Source organism: Spermophilus citellus (genome assembly GCF_964194105.1).
Source record: "Spermophilus citellus genome assembly, chromosome: 8".
Classification (NCBI taxonomy): Eukaryota; Metazoa; Chordata; class Mammalia; order Rodentia; family Sciuridae; genus Spermophilus; species Spermophilus citellus.
Genome location: NC_138189.1, coordinates 151,313,257 through 151,330,536, shown reverse-complemented (window position 1 = coordinate 151,330,536; position 17,280 = coordinate 151,313,257). Strand labels below are relative to the sequence as shown.

General features: G+C 42.5%; 1 protein-coding gene across 6 annotated transcripts in view; it reads right to left on the bottom strand.

Annotated features, from left to right (window-relative positions):
• Positions 1–17,280, bottom strand: part of ANKRD50 (ankyrin repeat domain containing 50) — a 42,558-nt gene that overhangs the window by 10,466 nt on the left and 14,812 nt on the right. For 4 of the 6 annotated variants that reach the window (XM_081303423.1, XM_081303424.1, XM_081303422.1 and 1 more), the window contains one exon: positions 1,787–2,016. The exons of 1 other annotated variant lie outside the window; for it this stretch is intronic. In XM_081303423.1, coding sequence (XP_081159549.1) covers positions 1,787–2,016 — 230 coding nt within the window. The remainder of the gene's footprint in view (positions 1–1,786; positions 2,017–17,280) is intronic. One more of the 6 variants, XM_081303425.1, reaches the window with a different exon arrangement.

The window sequence follows — 17,280 nt, the reverse complement described above, 5'->3', positions numbered from 1 at the left end:
TGTTCTATGACCCAGCAATTCCAATTCTAACTTTGAATAGATTTAAATCTTTAGCACATGTGTACATGAAGCCATATACAAGCACATTCCTAAAGTAGTTTTTGCAATACAGGTTGAACATATCTTCTCTGAAATGCCTGGGACCAGAGTTTTTGAATTTTGAATTTTTTCAGGTTTTGGACTATTTGAATGTACATAATCAGATATTGTGGGGATTAGGACCCACATCTAAACACAAAATCCACTTATGTTTCATACTGCCTGAAAGTAATTTAATATAATATGCTTAATAATTTTGTTGATAAAATGGTTTCATGGTGTAGAAGTTTCCACTTGTGGCGTCATGTCCACATTTCAACAGCTTTTGGATTCTGGAGTATTTCTGATTAGGGATGCTCACTCAGAGACACTGGAAACAATCTAAATGTCCATGAATAGGATAATGGAAAAACAATAGAAGATTTATTCCCAGGAGGAGATACTAGGTACCAGTTGAAACCAATGACCTAGATTTATGAACAGTAATAATTAGAGTTTAAAAGTCACTGGCTAAATATGTAAATAAAATGAAAATAATAGCAACATTCATGAAGCACTTAGTATGTATTAGGTAGGCAATATCCTAAGTGCTTCACGCGTAATTTGTGATTTAACTTTATGTAATTTCCACTTTGTAGATGAGGAAACAGGCATACGGGGCATTAAGCAAGTTGTGCAAGGTCACAGAGCTAGTGCCTGGTAGAGCTGAGATGGTACATGGAGTGTCTTGTAGGTGTGAACTATGAAAACACATAGTATAGACATGTGGGCTAAAGAACAAGAGGAAAGAAAGGCATGGGAATGCAGGCCAGGGGCCTTCAACTCCCGTGTACATGCTCGGCAGGTCGTGTGACATCAGGGTTAGCCATTCTCATTTTAACCCTCAATTCTTATCAACACCCCAAAATAATGGCTCCCCTGGAAGCCTGCAGTGCTGCACTGGCAGCAGGGACCTGAGGCAGGAGCTGAGCTGGAGCGAAGCTGGTGATAAAGCCACTGAACAGATGAAGGAGAGTCTGCCGTGCTGCCAAATGCTCAGAACTGCACAAAAATGACACGGCCCATTCGTCATGACCCCAGTCAGTGTCTGCCCAGCTACACCCAAGTCCTGGGAGAGGTCCTTTGTTTACACTCCTTCACCTCCCAGAGGGCACAGGAAGCATGTCATATGATTTATTGGCATGACCGTGACTTTGTTAGGGTTGGTTTAAAAAGTACAAAGATCAAGAAAACAGAATAGAAATGAAGAAAACCATCTTCATTATGCATTATATACTCTGTTTTCTCACTTTTATATACTCTGTTTTCTCACTTATGAAAAAAAGGTTAAGAGAAAAGAAATATTTCAAGTGACATCCTAAAGGGTTTTTAACTGTCTCTGTTTAGACACCATGAAAAACACTAGAGTGACTGGCACTGAGCCTTCACTACTCTTCAGACGCTAGTCTAGTTCAAAGGACATCAGCAGGGAGGCAGCCCCATAGGGCCAGAGCAGTCAGCATGCAGGATGTGCCACCGTCCTTTACCAAGCAGTTAGGAAGAGAGTTCTGCAAAGAGTAATGCTTAAGCGGCTTTAAAAGATGCTACGGACTGTCTTTAACATGCCTGTAGAAGGGTACAGTTAAGAACAGTGACAGAAGGAGCAGGGGCAACACCCAGATTCCCAACTGCACACTTCACTCTCGGAAGAAAACAAGCGGTTGCTCGTCAGTGGAAGCATTGGATGGCAGTAAGTAAGTATGCTTACCAGTAAACATTTTAGTAACAGCCTTACTCTGTTTTCGGGCAGAACAGAGAAGCAGGAGCCACGGTGGGAAGAACTCATGGTGACCAGCAAGCAGTTCCGCGACAGTCCCAGATAAGCTGGTGGCCGTCTGTTCTCCTTCAGTGACATTGCACCCTTCATCCACAGAGTCCACCAGCAGGAAAAGGCTCTGCTGAGGGGGCTCCATGCCCAGGAGCGGGAGCAGCACACACCTGCAAGACACCACAGCACATCCGGAACGTTACTGGTGACAATGTCACACTCAGTACTCAAACAGTAGTAGTACCAATTACAAATGTTTACAAAAGACTGTAGGACAAAATGTTTAAACACGTTTAGGACAAAAATGTTGTAAACGTCAATTCCTTTCTTTAAGTGGAATACAGGTCCTAAATAGCTGGCGTTTCCAGTGATGTCACCTTCCACAGCACAGTGCACTTGCGTGTGAGAGTGAGACCCAGCATAACACAGGAAGGCTGGAGGGACGGGGAGCCTAGAGTTCAATATTCCCTTCTGGATTTTGAATTGGTGTGAAAGTTTGAATTATCTATGACAAGGGCATAAAACGTGTTGCAGAGGAAAACAGAACAAAGCAAAGCGAATATTCAGACCACTGTAACAAGATCAGCATCGGGGCTTCCACAGAATTTACGTGTTTCATTTCTCTCACGAGATGACTGCATGTGTATAACAAGTCACCACAGTTATTTTAAAGTCCTGGAAGAAGAGGACTATAGTCTAGGTCCAATTTGATAGTTTCACATTGCAAAGTAAAGAAAAATGATTAAGTTTGATTCCACCGAGTAATGTATTTCCTGCTTCTGCAATTTATATTGCTGTTGAATGAAAGTTTTTCCTAAATAAAACAATGCTCATTTGCTTTCAGCAAATATTTACCTGATGTGTCTAAATGCCCAATGGGGTGCTAAGCAGGTAACACAGTGAAGGAGACATAATCCATCCAGTTACGAACAACAGAAATTTACAAATTGTATTTTCTACAATTCTCTTCTCAATCCTTCAATACCCTAGACACCAAGATCCAACTTTGCACCAGGCAAAAGTCAATGTTTCTAAAACCCCTAATCCATTGTAATAGCATCACTCAAGTCCAAACTCCTACTCTCTCTCCCCCGAGCTACCAGGATGGCCCACCTGCCTCTATGGCCCCTCCAGGGAGTTTCTACTGAGCCACTCACCCTTCCCCAGGGACTCCAGCCATGCGTGGCTTTCCTCGGTAACCCTCACCAGACAGCTGCCCCAGCTTCCACTGCCTGGTCTGCACACCCCCTCTCTCATGTACCTGGCTTCTCCTTGATCTTCAAGGTTGAGTCACTTTCTATGGTCAAATCTTTATTAAATGCTGTCTTGGCATTAGTGAGTCTTCTTCCATTGCACTTACTAATGTGTAAATAAGAAATGATCAACTCTAATTTTCTATGTTAGCAATTTTATCACTGTTTATCATATCAATGAGCACAGGGTATTGAAGTTATGTGTCTCCCATCCCAAACTGCCAAAACATCATTACTTAGGACCTACTGTGAGCACCATGCCAAGCTCTGGGGGTGTACTGAAGAGCAAAACTGCCTCAGTCCTGACCTGCTCTGTTAAAATTTTTGTGGTGCCGGGGATGGAACCCAGGGCTTTGTGCATGCTAGGAAAGTGCTCTACCACTGAGCTCTAACCTTGATCTCATGACCTTTCTACCGTGGCTCCCCAGGTAGCTGGAGATACAGATGTGCTCTTTTGATGCTTATAGTTTAAAGAAAAAAAAATGACATTAATTAAGTTTCAAATTAAAAATCTGATAGGTGTGGGAAGGGGTCAGGGGAGCTGGGTGTGGAGGTTGAGGCTGGTGAGGTAAAAGCCAGGAGCGGGGTGAGGAGGAAGAGCAAGGGTCAAGGGTTGGGGGCACACAGGAAGGGAGAAGAAAACCTAGTTAAGGCAACAGCACCTGCATGGGCTTAGAGAAAGACCCTTGAGCAAAGTGTGAAGAAAGACTTGTGGAAAAGAGTGAGTGCTGGGCTCTGTAAGCTTTTCAATGAAGTGTGGACCTGACCCTGAGGGTTCTAGAGAGCCAATGTACACTGGCAGGTTCCCAGCGCTCAAGACCATCTTCACGAATCACTGACACCGTAGATCTGCATCACGAATGAAAGGCATTGAGTAGAGAAGATGCTACTTTAACATTTTAAAGCATCAGGTAAGTGCCAGGCACGGTGGCGCACACCTATGATCCCAGCGGCTCAGAAGGCTGAGGCAGGAGGATCGTGAGTTCAGAGCCAGCCTCAGCAACAGCCAAGCGCTTCTCAACTTGGTGAGACCCCTCCCTAAAAAAAAAATACAAAATAGGGCAGGGGGTGTGGTCCAGTGCCCCTGAGTTCAATCCCAGGTACCCCAAAAATAAAAAAAGTATTCGATAAAAACTTCAGTAAACTCAGAATTCCCATGTTCAGGTCCCTCTCATGGTTTCAAAGTCATCTATTTGGGAAAACTTAGACCAAGTAACACAAGATCCACATTTTTATTCAATTATATTTTATAATCTATAAAAAGAAAACTCCTCCAAAGTACACATTCATGAATAATGAATAATTTAGACAGTCTAGAACAGATTTTTACATGTTGATATGTGTTTGTGTGTATACATATAATATTCCATTTGAAATAATGCAACAGTGTAGGTTATCAAACTCAGACAAAAATATCAATCAACATATGTAACAGCAGCAATATGTTAATGGGTCTGACTTAATATATATATATATATATATAAAATTAAATATCTTTTAATGGAGCTTATGAATTTGTATATATCTTATTAAATATCTTATTAAGAAGCTCATTACTTTGAATATATCTTATTAAGTATCTTTCATTTCTTAGTTTCATTAATATTCAGCCAAATGCCTTATATTCTTAATATTTTCATTCATTCAATTTCAAGTGCTTGGGTTAGATGTCCCTGCCTTGAGTCTGAGTGCTGACCAGCCCACAGGTGCCTTCTGACTCCAGACCCAGGCAGCCGAAAGCACAGAGGGAGATTCTGAAAGGAAATACATTCATTGCTCTTTTTTTCTTGATATGATGAATTTACTTACTGCCTTTTAAAAAGAGGCTAATTAGCTTTTTAAAAGCTGCTGGAAATAAATTATAAGGAATATACTAATAGATGATACATATTTAGGTTGACAGGACAATGATCTTCTCGGATTTCAAACTGTCACTGCTGAACTGCAGGTTTCCACACACTGGGTCACCTCCTCAGGTAGGGGGAACTAGAAAGACAATCCTCTTGGCTTCACAGCAAAGCAAGCTACACAAGTCACAAGTTCCAGACTTTTGAATCTATCAGAGAGCTGTGGTCACAGGGCCACCATGAAGTCCAAAATCCAGGGAGAAAAACACAACTGCAAAGAAGCCAGCACTTGTCCTTGGGGCAGAGCCCATGGGGATCCTGGGGAGATGCAGACTGGAGGAGGCAGAGCAGAGTGCAGCCCGGGCCTCGGATCCTCCCTCTGACCTTCTCCACTGACCCCGGGGGCTTCATCTATGTCTTCGTTGGTTACACAGCAGCAGTCCTGGCTGGGAAGCTCTGGGAAGGAGTTTCCTCCTCAGACTCTTCCCCACCCTCACCCCAGGGAAAAGCCTTAGGGGGAAGGGGAAGAAAACACTACTGCTCCAGGGAACCATCAAATAGGGGCAGCCACAGCAAGGGAGTGGGCAGGACCCCAAGACCACCCACCCCCAAGAGCAAACGGTACAATGTTGGCTTCCTGGGAAAGAAGCCCCCATCCTCTCCACCACCCCACTGAGGGGAGGTGTGAGGAAACAAGTGTTTGAGGGCAGCGAGGAGACAGAGAAGGGGTAAAACCACCTGGAAATCCACCGCACGCCAAGCACAAGGTATCACCAGAGGGGGCAGCTGGCAACCGTACCAACCCTCAAATCGCCTACCTCCCCCTTCATCCCCACACTGAAGGCCCCACAGGAAAACACTAGGGCTCATCTGCAGGTCCAAGAACGTTTCCATAAGATATTCTGCTTTCAACAAGCAATCATAAAAATCTAAAATGATGAAAATTATTGCGAAAGAGGACCAAAGTTGACGAATGTCTACTACCCATTTTTGAGGTTTATGATAAAGCTAGTGTACTCAAGACAGCCTGGTATTTGCTATAGACACACACAGAGACTGTAAAAACAGGTCAGCATTAACACAGGAAGCTAATGTTATCCGAAGTTGCAAAGGACGTCAACTGAGTAAGGAGAAGTTTTTTCTACAAATGATGCTGAACAAATGATAACAACTGGATGTCCAGATGCAAAAAAAGATGAACCTGGATCCATATCTCACCCCTCATACAAAAATAAGCTCAAAATGGATCACAGGCTTCAGTGTTGAACTATAAAGCACCTAGGAAAAACTTTTTGTGATTTTGAGTTAGGTAAACAGTTTTTAGACCCTACCCCAAAAGTAGGATCCACAAAAGAAAAATAAACTGAAAACTTTTATCTGTATCAAAATTAACTTTCAGACACTGATACAAGAATAAAAAGTCAAACAAAAGACTGACAGAATATATTTCAGATTGAAGACTTATATTCAGAATACATGAAGAACCCTCAAACAATAATAAAAAAACTACTTTCTTTTTTTTTTAATAGGACGAAGACTGAAACAAACACTTCAGAAAAGATACAGGGGTGCCATAAAACGCTCAGTGTTACACAAATTAAGGACAGTGTCACTCCCCTGAGTTCTGAGGAGACTGATTCCTTGCTACACAGTAAGCTGAAGGTTTTGTTTTTCAGAGGCAGATTGGGTTTATTTTATACTTGATATCCTGAACAGTGCTCATTCATTCCAGTGTTACATCTTTAAACATAAAAAATGTTCAACATTATTAATTAATTAGGGAAATTTATAATTAGGGAAATTCAAATCAAAACTACCAGGAGATACCAACAGACACTTAGTAGAATCTCTGAACTGAATGAATCCTGAAAACAACAAGGGTCTGGGCCACTACAGAGCATGCACACAGCCACCTCCACATGCACAATCACTTGTGAGGTTGGAGCTTCCTAACATGCACCTATAAGGGCTCAGCAATCCTCCTTCCTGGTATTACTAACTGAAACTCGCAGCCACACACACACACACACACACACACACACACATACAAATGTACATAAATGTTAATAGTAGCTTTATTTATAATCCTCCAAACTAGGAACAACCCAGATTTTCTTCTGCTGGTGAATGGGTAAACAAACTAAGTATCCATACAAGAGAAGGCCACTCTGTCATTAAAGGAAAAAACTCAATGCCTCATACAACATGGATGAATCTTAAAATGCATTCTGTAAATGAAAGGACCCAGATTCAGAAGACTGCATGTAAGACTGCATGTATATGACACTTAGACAAACAAAATTATAAGGACAGGTCAGTGGTTACAAAGGTTGGCATGAGGGCAGGGTTCTACAAAAGAGAAGCAAATGGGAATGTGGGGGTGACAGCTGCTCTGTACCATCACTGGGGAGGATTCATGACTCTATGTATCTGTCAAACTTACAGAACTGTGTTCCACAAAGAGTCAATTTCACTGAATGCAAGTAAAACTAATAAATTACTACTGTTAATCTGTCTCTGAAGAAACAAAACCTGCAGCTTTCTGCATAGCAGCAAGAAGTCAGCCTAGTCAGAACTCAGGGGACTGACGCTATCCTTAATTTGTATAACACTGAGCAATTCATTTAGAAAAGAAACTTGTTTTTTTTTTTTTTTTTTAAGAGAGAGTGTGTGTGTGAGAGAGAGAGAGATAATTTTTTTAATATTTTTATTTTTTAGTTCTTGGCGGACACAACATCTTTGTTTGTATGTGGTGCTGAGGATCGAACCTGGCCGCACGCATGCCAGGTGAGCGCGTCACCGCTTGAGCCACATCCCCAGCCTGAAAAAAGAAACTTGTTAATGGGATGTCTCCTTCCCAGTTGGTACCTGGAGGTTCCAATGCTCTTAGACCAGCTCATTTCCATGGAAGGTGCCAGCTGCTCCTAGTAGCACACTGAGTCAAAACCCTGCGTTTCTGTCTTCTAGGACAGGACCAGCCATTGGCTCTTGGAGAGCGCACTGACCTCCTTGGAGAGCTCCTGGCTCTGTGCACAGAGCCCTTCACATGTAGGATCTGCTCAGCTGTCTGCTCTCTAGCTCCAGTGTTCACCCCTCTTCTCCACTCCCTGGAGCTCAGCCCAGGTTTCACTTACCAGGCAGGTCTTTGCGACACACTGCTCTAAAGCTACCAGGTAAGGATCTCAACATCTATACTGCTAGAATAGCCATCAGAGTCCATCACAACTGTAATTATCTAAGGAACCAAGGAACTGGAGAAGAAGGAACCACCTACATACCATTCACCATTATATTTTTAGCAGTTAGCAAAGGACCCTGCAAAAAGTGAGGATCTATAAATACTTACTTACTGAATGAATGAACAAGTAGGTTTATTTTAGTGTCGATATCCACAACAGTGCTCATTCGTTCCAGTGTCACATCTTTAAAAGTAAATCCAACAGTTCATTGCTGGCTCACACTCAGCTCCAAGGGAGCTGTTTTAGTTAAATTCATGTGTTAAACTGGCTGGGCCAGGGAGTGCTCAGGCACTGGTCAAACATTGCTCTGGGCATGTCAGTGAGGGTGGTTCTGAATCAGTGGACCAGTGAGCAGACTGCTCCCCTCCTGTGGGGAGTAGTTGAAGGCCTGATAGAAGAGAGAGCTGATGTGGCCACCTGACTGCCTGAGATGGGATACCAGCCTTTCCTGTCTTCAGACTCAAGAAACTCAATCCTTCTTGGGTTTAGAGAATGTTGACTTTCAGACTAACACTTCAACTACCAGCTCTGTTGATTCTCAGGCCTCTGAATCCAGATTGGAACTATCTATGGGTTTTCAGGTCTGTAGCCTGCTAATTACAGAAGCTGGAACTTCTAACCCTCCATAACTGTCAGCTAATTCCTTATAATAAATCTATTTGTTAGTGGTATCTCTGGAGAACTCTAATATAGGACTTCCTATAAAATTTTTCCCTTACATTAGTTACTTTCTTAAATTCCTGACATACTTGGACTTTTTTATGCACACTCTGTATCTTGTACCCACGACACATCCATTTTGCCTTGCTACCATCTTTGCAGTGCTGCCCCACTTCACTGTGTCCAAGTACTGAATATGGCCCACTGTGTGACTTTTTGGTTTGGGTTCTAGGAAGAAACAAACTAAACTGCTCTCCAGGGACCTGCTAACCCTACACAAAAACAAACAAAACAAAAAATGTGTCATCATTAGGAAAAGGGTACTTTCAAATATGGCAAAACCTAGTGTGGTCAGTTCAGAGGAATAGTGGGGACTCAGTATTTTCTTTAGACTTCAGAGGTGCTCTAGAGAAACAACTCTATACCGACCCGGTATTCCAATTCCGAGTGCAGGGGTCACACAGTTCCTTAGCTGCCATGCTCCTGGTGAGTACGTCAGTGTGTCACCACACAAAGCTCAAAGGCAAAGCTCCCTCCACACACCACCTCACTGACACTGGCTGTGGCCCACTGTAGTGTCCAGGGAAGTGCACCTTCTGAGAAAAGTCTGGTTTCTTAATATTCATAATAGTTCTATTTCATGCCAGCAAGAGCATTTCCCCAAACCATGTATTTCCAACTAAAAAGTTAAAAATGATATATATTGATAACTAAAACTTGAATAAAATGTGGCTCAGTACAGCCCTGGCCTACCATGTGAGGCCCTGGGTTTGTTCCCTAACAACACAAAGTAAATGATTTAAAAATTTTTTAAAAGTTGGGCAATACAAAAAAAAATAAAATAAAATACTTGCAGCTATTTGAAATAAACAGCATTACTTCTTTAAACACTTTTTCAATTGAAGGTCACGGTTTACTCCAACTAACCGCCATAGGCTCCCAAAACTTCCCCAATCCTCGAATGCTGTTAGGTCCACTATTTTTGTTCAAATAATAGTACCAGAGAACTCATTTTCAATCGGAGGCAAAGTTATATTTCATTAAATTCACTGATCTGTGAGAGACCACACACCCTAAGCAAATGTGTGTCTCCAGCATGTTTTCTGAGATAAACTGTTCAATCATGTTTGTTATAATAGCACCAACATGCACTGACTCAACACAAGGCATCTCTTTGTTATGGACTTGGGAGAACACGGTGTAGGAATTCGAGGAGGAGCAACCAGACAGGACTCAGACAGGAGGACAAGCCAGGTGGAAAGGAGCAGAGAAAGGTTCTGGGACTCACACTCTGAACAGGAAGGCAACTCTCCCACTGCACTGCACTTGGGACTCAGAACATCCTCAAGTTTCCTGCACGCACACATGCACGCACGCACACACTGTGCTTTCCAGTGATTCTAAAAGTGAGAAGAATACTTAAATCTTTAACTCCCTGAATGCTAAAATTCCAGTTATTTCCCTGGCCTATGAGCAATGCAATATTGCTGCAATAATCATGGAATGTTACTGAAACACAGTTTTTAGGAGCGATCTCTCATTCTGCTCTAAATATACAAAGATTTTGATTTGTCATGCAATTGTTTACCCCTTCCTAAGTCTCCTAAATAGCGCAGTAAGAAGGAAAAATAGTTTTTCTCTGAAAAACTGTGTGCATCTGGTGAAATAAAATGGGGGCAGAAGAGAAAATTTTGAATACAATAATAGCAAACCAAAATTACTGATTCTGAGCACTGAGCACTTTTTGAAATCATTGAGAGTGCATGCTGACCATCTCTTCATTAACAAATTGTTACATTCTCTAAAAAACCCAGACTTTAAAAATTACGTTCCTACAGAAGATGAGGGTCAAGCAGAAAAATTAAAGCACTAGTAATTTTTAATCAATATATCATGTATTCTCTTGGAAAACAAACTTAGATTCTATCTTCTTTTCTTAGAAACAATCATTATCTAAAGCATGTGGAAAAAGAAGAAGAAGAAGAAGTATCATTAGTACTTTCAACCAGTTTGGGATGGAATATTACCTATTAGTTTAAATTACTTGAAAATTAAAATCAGGAAAAAGTTTGCCCAAAATGTGGGATAATATGTGTCCCTGAATTTTTGCCTAGTGACTATAATACTTTCACATTTTTATGAACTGTCTAGCCCTTGCTAAAACACAGCCCAGAGATATGGAACATGAAAACAAAAAGTAAAATATAACCAAAGAGAAGAAGCATTTTAAAGAGTCAGAAACAGAGAAGCCACACTGTTGAGCCTTGCTTGCCCCAGAGCGTGCGGTGGCACCTGGGTACTTGCTGGTGGGAGTGAAGGGATGAGGAGTCCCCCGCCGCCAGCACCGGGACTCACTGTCTGAAACCAGAGCTGGGACAGGGGCTGGGCCAATACGACAATAAAAGAAGATGAAATTAAAAATGTGGGGAGTATGCTCACTGGAGCACACAGAGCTAGCTGCAGTGGAGACAGCAACTGACCACTTCAAGTCAATATTGAATCTAAAAACTCAGCAGCTTGCAGGAGGAACTTTACCTTTCCATTTGCAGCCCTCATAGTCGGTCACACTGGGGACAGAATGGTAAGGTGGTCAATAACCCCTGGAGTAAGAATAACAGAGTTCCAAAGAGGGCGGAATAAAGCTCAGCACTCAGCAAGAAGGCAGCAAACCCAGAAGTGGAGTGTGTACTCGCGTCTAAGCTACAGTAACTCACCAAATGGCTAAGGGCTTAAAACATGCATTTGTATTATTCAGAGAAATAAGGGCAGAGGCAAAATTGACTTTTTGAAATGGAAATAACTTAATGAGCAAAGGCATAAATCCAGTAAAACAAGAAAAGCCAAGGGCCTTCTGCAGGATGAAGTACAGTAGGCCCCAGCACCAACCTCCCCTGTGGCAACTGGCCACTGAGAGAGAAAAATGACAACTCTATTTTTACAGACACGAGGGGGCTGCTAAAGCAAGAAAATGAGATGAACTGGAACTCCAGAGCAGGAGCTCTTTCAAAGTGAGGAACCAAGTGACTGCTGGTTTCTTCTCAGGGGTCATTTGTTGATTTGGGGACACAGGCTAATTCTACAGGTGCAGACTAAGAATTGGGGCTAGGCTGCCTTAAGGCACTCTACCAAGGGAGCAAAGCAGCAAGGTTTGTAGGAGTCAGTGTGTCCCTTTTAAGGAGCAGAGTGCAGGTGTGAAGGGTCCTGAACACAAGGTTCATTTTCCCTAAGGAACTTTGCTAAACTGTGGGCTGGACTTAGAAGCCTGAGAGTCCAGGCCAGGTGTGTCTAAAGCCACCTTGAGGGCTCCACTGGCAGCACGTGAGAGAAGAATTCTGCTAAGCCAGAATGCTTGCTTTAAACACAGAACTCCAGGATGTGTAAGGAATCCAGACCAAAAGCACTGCACATTAACATCTCCCAGGGAAGTGAATTAGCAAGTCATCAGAGCTGAGCAGAGCTGAGCAGACCAACCACGCCAAGCACAGACAGGAAGCAGAGGCCTTCCCAAGGTCAGCAAGGACCCCAGGCCAGCTTGCTCTCATCTGCACCAGTTCCTCACCAGCCTGGCCAAGCAGGGAGGGGGAAAGCCTTCTCTGCCACCGTGATCATCTATCACCATCGACATACAATTAAAAAACTGTTAGATAGGAAAAGGCAAAGAATAGGAGATTAGTAATCTATAGAAAAAAGATAGTTAATATAGGCTGAAATTACCCAGAGGTTAAAATCACTGTGATTAAAATATTGGAGAAAATAGATGTATATAAATGGGTGAAAGATGGAGAATTCCAACAACAAATGGAAGCTATAAAAATCAGCAATGAAAATTCCATAAGAGAACTAAAGAACATAATTATTAGACATTAGGGATTCTGGATGCATTCACTACTATCCTGATTACAACACAGACAGAACAGAAATCCACAACATACAGAACCTGACCACAAAGCAAAAGCTGGTGGCCTAGTGGGAAAATGAAAATTCAAATACACACTACTACAAGACCATAAATGGACAGAAGTTCCAAGGGCAGTTGGAGGCCTGTCACAGAGTGGAAGATGAAAACGCACACCCCACAGCCCAGCCACCTGGCCCCCAGCAAGCGGGCTGCAGCTCCTCTCCCTACTTTACTCCTAGTACAGGTTCAAAAGGATGCTTGAGAATGTTCTCAGCAGCACAGCACTGCTTCATGAAGTAAGACAGCTGCGCACATTTCCAAATGAGTCACAACAAGACAACAGAGAACTGAATGATGGCTCACAGAATAGAATTCTGCCCTTACACTAGTGAATGCGAATCATTAGCCCCATGCAACAGGACACACCTAAAGGGCAGTGTTACACAGAAGGTGCTGCAGGATGACACCAGGGGTGCACCACCATCCACCCACAAGGGCAGTTTGCTAAGTGTAAGCTGGATAGGCCTGGGGAACCTAGGCCTCAGATCATTTCAGAAAAGTCACTCTCTCCCAAGGTCGAGCTGGGGTTTTCCAGAGGCCACATGTAGAAGCAGAACTGGAAATGCAGCTGGCCTTTAAGTCCAATATTTAAAACCATTTGCAAAGAATGAAAAAGCCACTGTTTTAAGTGCTGGTTTTGGTTTTTCATTCCTGCTTATTTCTGGCTTGGATAATATAGGTATTCTTTCATCAAAATTTTATTTATGTTTGCATGTATAGTTTTATTATTATCATTACATTAAAACATTATATAAAATTATCAATTTAAGTTTCAAATAAATGATAGATATAACCTACATAAAAAAACAGCTCTTTGGATCCTCAATAAATTTTGAGTTTAAAGGGTACCTAGAATGAAGGTGCTTCAAAAGCATGGCTAGAGAACAAACCCTGACCGGCCGATCTGCACACCTCCTCTGTGCTCAAACCATGGGGCTGAAGAGCAGATTCACAGGGTGCTCACCTATGGCTGGCCGGATTTAGGAGGTTAGGAGGGACACACAGGGTTCCTAAAAGTGTAGATTGTTTTCTTTAAAACAAAATCAAATACAGATTTGAAGCAAATATGGCAAAAAGTGGGTGGGTACGTGTATTTGCTTTTCTACCTATTTCACTATATAACTGAACACTTGCGGGTAGGGAATCTATCACTTGCCCCACAAATTCCTTTTCTCCAACTGTATATTTCCTTTGGTGCCATTAATTTTCCCTGTGAATCCCACTAGGTCCACTGGGTGACATCTATTTCTCTCAGCAACTTCACACACACACTAAGAGTAGACCTAAAAAGTTTTTCCCCCTTTTCCAAATGAATATGAATTTTTTACTGATAATCTTTCAGAAATAGGAACCCCACAGATGAAATTGTATATTTATGGACAGGTAAAAGGGACCTCAGAGACTCCATCACATGACATAATCTGATGCAATGTCCTTAAAAAAAAAGAGTCAATAAAAGGTAATGTCAATAGTATTTGAAAAGATAGAAATAAAATAATCAAAAGTACTGGTTTAAAACAGATCCTTTTCATCTAAAACTATCTTTCGTGTATATTTAAATTTTTCTACACACACACACACACACACACACACACACACACACACACACAAAACCACAGATGAAAAAGGCTGACATGGTTAAAGCAATACAACTTACCAACTGACCAAAATGACAATGTTTTAAATTAAAATAAGTAGTCATCCATTAATGCAAGCAATAGTTATTGAGTCCCTAAGGCCTAAGAACACAGGAGGATAAAACAGGCGTTCACTCTGTTCATTCCAACAGGCAGGCAGGATGTCAAGGAAAAGAGAATGCACACAGAAATGTTCCAGATCATGACAGATACTAAAATTCAGAAAGAAGACGAAGTCCGGTGATGTGGTTTTGACTGGACAGGGAGATTCCACAGGGCTCATGGAGAGGGAGAGTGCAGAGGCAGCTCTGAAGAGGGCACTTCAGCCACGACAGGCTGGCAGCCAGCCAGACACCTGCTGGCTGGATTCACCTCCTTCAGAAGGTAACAGGGCCGTGAGGGAGAAGCACGGAGCAGGGAGCAGACCAGGAGGAACCTGGGGGGTTTCAGCAGGGCAGTAACATGACCTGATGCTTGGACTGTCTGAAGACAGAGGGACCCAGCATCAGGAAGGCAGGCGAGGAGGCCACGACTTTGGTCCTTTTGCCAAGAAACAGTGGCCGAGGAGCAACCATGGAGGGGAGGCAGGAGGAGGAGGACAGAAGGAGCCCTGGGCTCAGGAAAGGGCTGAGTACAGCTTAGCAATCAACAACGAAGCCCAGATTTTTAACAAAAAAAAAAATAATGACTTCCCCTTTGGACTATTATTTTCTTAGTCTGTGTTTTAGCTATTTTCTTACAATGGTACAGCAAAATACCAAAACTCAAAATAACAATGATTTCTCCTTTGTTCTGTGGGTGTGTTTTGATTTGCTCTATTCTGGACAAAAGGTGCAGACGGGTCTGTCCCTCCTCACCTCTGTCCTCACCCTGGACCATCTCCAAGTCCTGGGTAGGTTCTTGTGGAAATGATGGTAGAAACACAGGAGGACAAATCCCACTTTAAGCCTCTGTTTGACAGGTCACTTTTGCTAATGTCCCACTGACCACAGTAAACCTCAGGGCTGAGCCAAAATCACATGGCGTGAGATACTCACTTCTCCATATGATGACGACCATGGGTACTCAGAGGGACACAGAACACAGGTAGTAACTCAGCCCAACACAGTGTCAGTGTGGTCAAATCAAGACATGGTGCACTAAAAAGGCAATGACATTTAGGATCTTTATGAGATTAGGATAACGGGATAGAGAAATTGGTTTGAAATTTAAAAGAAAATGATAAAGTCTGAAGACACCAATGAGATCAATAGAGACTAAAGATCACAACCAACCAGGACACAGTTCAAAGAGATTTGTAAGAAAAGACAATAAGTATTCACTTATTTTAATTCATAAAATTAAGCAATTTTATTTCATAAAATTAAAAAATAGCAAAATCACTCAACAAAGTAAGAGGCTAAATAAACTTTTAAAAAGTTTCATAGTTTCACCAAGTATATAACACTCTTACTAAATATTAAGAAAAATAAGAATACGCTTACCTGTCCATATCGCTAAAAGCTTTACCACTGTTTGCTATGCTTAGAAAATATTTCTTAGAAGAATGAATGTGCTAAATATGCTCTGCTGAGGTCATAGAAACACGCTGTGCACCTGAGAGGAGGCAGAACTGAGTCATGAAGAGTTTTCAACGCTAAGCAGAGAACTCTGCCTTGGTTATGCAGCTTACCACAGGCAAGAGGAAGGACCTGCAGAAGGCACTGGGCAACTGTGCACAAAGGAATCCAACAGACCGACCAGGAACAGGTGAATACAAATTCTAAATTAGTAAAAGAACACAAGAACTAACCCAAGAAACAGGTGAAATATCTTAGACAAGAGTAATATAATAGGAGAGAGTCAAAGAAAATGCTAGAATCCAGCCTAGGGCAGTGCTTCTCAATCTCAAGGACACTAGGGTCCAGTTATAAGGCAGATTCTGAGTCAGGAACCAGAGATTCTGCCTCTTCATCGACCTCCAAGGTGGGGCCAGCACTGCTAACTTCAGATCACTTCTGAGAAGAAAGGACCCAGAGAATGGAGCCATTATGGAGGACTTCCTTGCAGCAGCTTTCCCAGCACTCCAGACACTGCAGGAGCATCTCATCACACGCTCTCCCACCGCGCCACGGCCTCCTTCATGGCACACACCAAACATGACTTGTGTGTCCAGTTCTGATGTTCTGTTCAGTGTACCTCCTCCCACTTAACATGGTGCCCTACTTGGCGCACCACTTGAGCCCTGATGCTTAACTTAGCATGCATCTGGCACATGGCCTGCACCGAGGATTTAAGAAATGAATGAACAGAAATACTGGTAAAGAAGCAGGTCTGAACACAACAGGGTGAGAAAGAGCAGCTGCGTGCAAAGAGACGCTACTGAGAACAGATAGAGGCTCTGGGTGCAGATCTGATTGCTGTATTAATGTGGACATTGGAGCCATGAAAGAAAATAATGTAGGGGTACACACAAAGAAAGAACATCCAATGAAGCTCTCGGGGGTACTCTTGAGAGAACCTAGGGGAGGAGACAGCAAGGAATACAGTCAGCAGGAGGTTCTCAAAAGAAGAACACTCAAATAATGAAAAAAAGTTTAAAACACAGCCTCTGGGCCAAGGCAGATGGAGCACTGAGCACAGCACAGGCTAAGCCTCCTGCTGCAAATGGGAGATTCTAGGAGGTTCAGGAGGAGCAGAAGACAGGGAGGAAGGGAGGAGACGGCACTCCCTGTGCACACCCAAGGCTACCTGCTGCCCATCTGAAGGAAGAAGCAGCCTGGTGTGTTTGAAAATGCCTCCAAGAGCCAGGCTGATATACAGAATTAAATGAAATAAATGAAATGGTCTCTTATAAAGCA